The 5,000-nt window shown below is 50.1% G+C and overlaps 1 protein-coding gene across 2 annotated transcripts in view; it reads left to right on the forward strand.

Moving 5' to 3' along the window:
* The window catches only part of lrpprc (leucine-rich pentatricopeptide repeat containing), a 69,715-nt gene that overhangs the window by 12,947 nt on the left and 51,768 nt on the right, over positions 1-5,000 (forward strand). For both annotated transcript variants that reach the window (XM_048269093.1, XM_048269094.1), the window contains exons 12-13: positions 4,513-4,631; positions 4,836-4,929. In XM_048269093.1, the coding sequence (XP_048125050.1) occupies positions 4,513-4,631; positions 4,836-4,929 (213 nt within the window). The remainder of the gene's footprint in view (positions 1-4,512; positions 4,632-4,835; positions 4,930-5,000) is intronic.

Below are 5,000 nucleotides of genomic sequence, written 5' to 3' on the forward strand. Positions count from 1 at the left end.
ATGGCTGCGCTCTGGTGCCCCTGAAGGATGTTTTTATGAGCCAATGGCGGTGCTCTTGAGTCTCTGCCCTTCTCTCCGGGGCTTAGAGGTGGCTGTCTGACCGCCTGGTTCCTGAGCGCGCATGATTGGCTGCGGGAGATGTGAAGGCCCTGTTGACCCCGCCTCTGGAGGCTTGACCTCTGCCCTGCCCCGGGGCGGTGTGTGTGTGTGTGTGAGAGGGGTAGCCTCAGGCTGGAGATGGGGACCCCACCCCCTCACCCTCCCTTCTCTCAACCCACGGCAGCCTTGAGGTGAAGGGTCATTATGCGCCACCAACAATACGACTGTGTGAGAGAGAGAGAGAGAAGAGATCCAAGGGGCAGTGGGTTCATCTATGTTAAACACCCTGTCAAACAAGCTCATTTCTTCTGTCCCCTTCGTGTGTGTGTGTGTGTGTGTGTGTGTGAGAGAGAGAGAGAGAGAGGGGGGAGACACACACACACACACACACATCACACTGCATGTTGCCTAATTATCACTACATGTTTTTTTGGGTCTCCCAATTTAATCCAGAGCAGTGACTAAATGGTGATTATGCCAGGGCTCTTAAGGCATCATTTATTGATGGGGGCATTTTTAGGTGATGAAAGCATCTCAGCCCTGTGTGCGTGTGTGTGTCTGTGTGTGTGTGTGTTTCGGGCCACTGGAGGACTGCGTACCCATAAGGCCGCGTTCCATTCCGCTCGCATCGCTGTCAGTCCATTTGCTTGTTGAGCCGCTTAGCGGAAGGAAGCGCACAGAAACTTCGCTCCTTTCTCCTTTACACACGGCCGCCCCGAACCATCAACACACACACTCCTCATGAAAGATGCACACACACACACACACACACACACACCTCTTCCTCTCTCTTCTACTTTCTCTCTCTGTCACTGTTTTCTTTCCTTTTCCTTTCACCCCACGCTGTCCTCAGAGTGTGTGTGTGTGTGTGTGTGTGTGTGTGTGTACGTGTACATCTTTCATGAGGTGTGTGTGTGTGTGTGTGTGTGTGTGTGTGTGTGTGAAGCGGGTGCGAGGCTGGTGCAGCGTAGTGGGCAGCAGCGTGTGTGTGTGTGTGTGTGTGTGTGTGTGTGTGTGTGTGTGTGTGTGTGTGGCGGGTGCGAGGCTGGTGCAGCGTAGTGGGCAGCAGCGTGTGTGTGTGTGTGTAGCGGCATGTGACGGAATGCGTAGTGACTTGATTTCATGTAAATGCGAGCGCTCTAAGGGAGTTCACTTTGGATTAGGCGCGCCGCGCTGCACCCCCATGAAATATTCAGCGCCATGTCACTTTCTGTCCACAGGTGTCACTAGCGGGCAAGAACCGCACCGCACCACCCCACCCCACCCCACCCCACCCCACTCCACTCCACTCATAGAGAGATGGAGTGTGTGTGTGTGTGTGTGTGTGGGGGGGCATTTTGATGAGGTGTGGATTTGGGCAGGCGGCGTTGAGGAAGCATATGCTGGTGTTGGCGGAGACGCCCCCAGCGAGAGCCGCGTGTCAGCATGAGAGGGTCGCCGCCGACGCCTTATCACTTCTGACACGCCACGGCCCCACCAAGCAAACCAGCAAACCAGCCGTACACACACACACACACACACTCACACACCACACACACATTCACACACATTCACACACACTCACACACTCACACACTCACACACACTCACACACTCACACTCACACACTCACACACTCTCACACACTCACACACTCCACACACACTCACACACTCTCACACACTCACACACACACACTTACACACCACACACACACCACACACACACACACACTCTCTCTTTCTCTCTTTCTCTCTGTGGCCTCTTTGTGTCTTTCTTTCTCTCTTTCTTTCTCTCTTTCTTTCATCTTGTATGTCTTCTTCATTCTCTTGTGTTCTGTCTCTTTGCTTCTTTCTCTAGGTTTATTTTCTGAAGTGTTGTTTTATAGTGTAAACAGAATGTGATCTTCCTTCCTCTACTCCGCCTTCTCTCTTCATCCACCTCAACCTTTTCATCTGTCTCTTCCTGTTTTCCTTTTTCTCTCTGCATCCCCCTTTCCTCTCCTCCTTCCCTGTAATTAATACAAGATCTGTACAGATCTTTAAATACAAAAACAAAAAAACCTCCAAAGCGATCATGTCTGTCTGTTGGTTTGAACTACTCCAGAAAAAAAAGTCTCTGTCTCTTCATGTGCTCCCATTAATAGATAAAGGGGAAAGAACATGGGACAGAGGCTATTGTGTATTTATCTTTATCTCAACAGAGAGGCCAAAGTGTTTTTGTCTGAGGGAGAGAACAATCGTCAAGGAAACGTGAGCTGGTCTGTGCTCTTTCTCCTGGGGTCAGATCTTGGCTGGTGGTAACCCTGTAGTGGTTCATGTCAGTTGCGGTTATTAATTCATCAATGGATTTGCTCATTCATTCCTTCATTCATTTATTTGAAAGCTTCCTGTGGTGCGAGACGTCAAGCGCACACACACTCTCACACACACACACACACACACACACACACACACACACACGCACACACACTAAAACAAAGGAGAAGGGCCTGTTAACATGGCAGAGGGCAGGAGAAGTGCTGACTGTGGCTGTGTCAATTTGGGGCACGTGAGTGAGTGAATGAACCTGTGCAGCGGAGAGAGAGAGAGAGGGAGCGAGAGAGTGAATGAAAAAGTGCCAGAATGAAGGAGGTAAAAGCGGTCATCTCACTCTCCATTTTCCAGCCCCATTCACAGATACGCGTGTCTGAAAGCCACCGATAGCCGCTGGACGGACACTCTTGGGCGGGAAGTGCACGCATGTTTTATTGACGAGCTGAACAGGTGTGCTCCTTTCATAAAAAAAACGAAAGAACAGGAGGAGAAGGAGGAGGGCGGAGAGATATGGATAGAGTGAAAGAGAGTGGGGGGAAGGGAGGGATGGATAGAGTGTCCATTGAGGGAAGTGTGTGATCGCTTGTTTACTTTTTCTTGAAAGCAGCCCAGGCTGGTGAGAGCTGAGATGACAGGAGAGAGGAGGGAGGAGGAGGAGGAGGGAGGAGAAGAGGAGAAGAGCATGAATGAATGAGTAGGGCAATGGATAGAGAGAGAGAGGGAGGGAAATGGATGGAGGGGTGGAGGAGGTGGGGTTAGAGTGGATGATTGAAATGGAGAGATGGGATAGATGGATGGGATAGATGGATGGATAGATGGATGGATAGATGGATGGCCGACGTCTTCAGGTGCTTTACCTGGCTAATGCCCTGGCTCATAAATACTGACACACACACACACTCAGGCAGGAGGTGAGCCCCAAACACAGGGTTTTAATGGCGGATAAAAGCAACTCTTATCTTTTATTCAGGTGGGCTGGGATGGAGGGTTGTGTGTGTGTGTGTGTGTGTGTGTGTGTGGAGGTAGAGACAGGTGAATGGACCTCCCTTGAGCGGCACGAAACAGAGCCGGGCGGACGGAGCCCTGAGGAAACACTTACAGGAAACACACACACTTACTTACACAGACACAACCACACACACTCACATTTAGACACAAATGCAACCCTCCTCCCACACACATACAATAAACACTCACAAAAACGGACTTGCTAACTTACACACACACACACACACAAAATGTCCCTCTTGTTCTCACTCCTGTGTTTATTTGGCTCTCTGCTGTATGTATACCTATACCGTGCGTGCGTCGTGCGTGCGTGCGTGCGTGTGTGTGACCACGTGTGTCGTGTGTAACCCTGAATGGGTCATATGTAGAGGAAGTTTTTCTCTTGGCATGAATAACCGTATCTATCTACACACACACACTCTTGGGCCTTTTCTGTGTGTGTGTGTGTGTGTGTGTGTGTGTGTGTGTGTGTGTGTTTGCAGGCCTGTCTCTGAGCAGCACCTGAGGCTCTGTAGTGGAGGAGTGTGTGTGTGTGCCTTCGGCCTAATTATATTCTACCTCTGACTGTGTGTGTTTGACCAAGCATGAGGTGTAAACACTGGTAATAGTGTGTGTGTGTGTGTGTGAGAGAGAGTGAGAGTGAGTGTGGAAAAAAAGGTTTAAATGGCAGTTTAGTGTGTTTGTGTGTGTGTGTGTGTCCACATTTTTGGCTGCTGTGTGTGAAGTTGTGCTTATATCTGTTGACTAGTGGTGTTGAGTCTCTAGAAGCTGAATATGAGAGCAGCCCGTGCACATGGGTTCCCATAGTTACGCTTCTCACTGTGCACTTGGGTTCCCATAGTTACGCTTCTCACTGTGCACTTGGGTTCCCATAGTTACGCTTCTCACTGTGCACTTGGGTTCCCATAGTTACGCTTCTCAGACATAGTCTTTGTCTCAGCAGTTTCTCTTCTAATGTCAACTCTCTCCCCTCCTCTCCTTTCTTCTTTCCTCCTCTCTCTCCCGTCCTCTCCTCCCTTCTCTCCTCCTCCTCTTCCTCCTCCTTTCTCTCCTCTCCTCTCCTCTTCTCTTCTCTCCCTCTCTCCTCCTCCTCCTCCTCTCACTCCCTCAGGGACTATGGAGGTGTTGAGGGGGATGCAGGAGTTGGGAGTGCTCCCTGACGTGGACACCACCTCCCAGTACATCCTGCCCTGCTTCCCCAACATGGAGAGTGCTCGCACAGCTCTGAAGGTACACACACACACACACACACACACACACACACACACACACACACACACACACACACACACACACACACACACACACAGAACTGATTTACTGAGAGCTGTTTCTGAAAATGTAATATGTAATGCATTTGTTTGATTTATTTCACAGGCAAGTTGTGAAGTACGCGTGTGTGTTTAACACTGTGTGTGTGTGTGTGTGTTGCAGGAGGCAGGTTGTAAGGTGGAGTCTGAGGGCTTTGCTACAGCTGAACTGAGGGCTGAAGCCACTAAAGGAAACCTGGCTGGAATACTGACCCTCAGTGAGTGTCTCTCTCTCTCTCTCTCTCTCTCTCATTTTCTCATTCAAATCTGCGTTATTAGTGTGGCTGTA

The sequence above is a fragment of the Alosa alosa genome, chromosome 18 (genome assembly GCF_017589495.1).
Source record: "Alosa alosa isolate M-15738 ecotype Scorff River chromosome 18, AALO_Geno_1.1, whole genome shotgun sequence".
Taxonomy (NCBI): Eukaryota; Metazoa; Chordata; class Actinopteri; order Clupeiformes; family Clupeidae; genus Alosa; species Alosa alosa.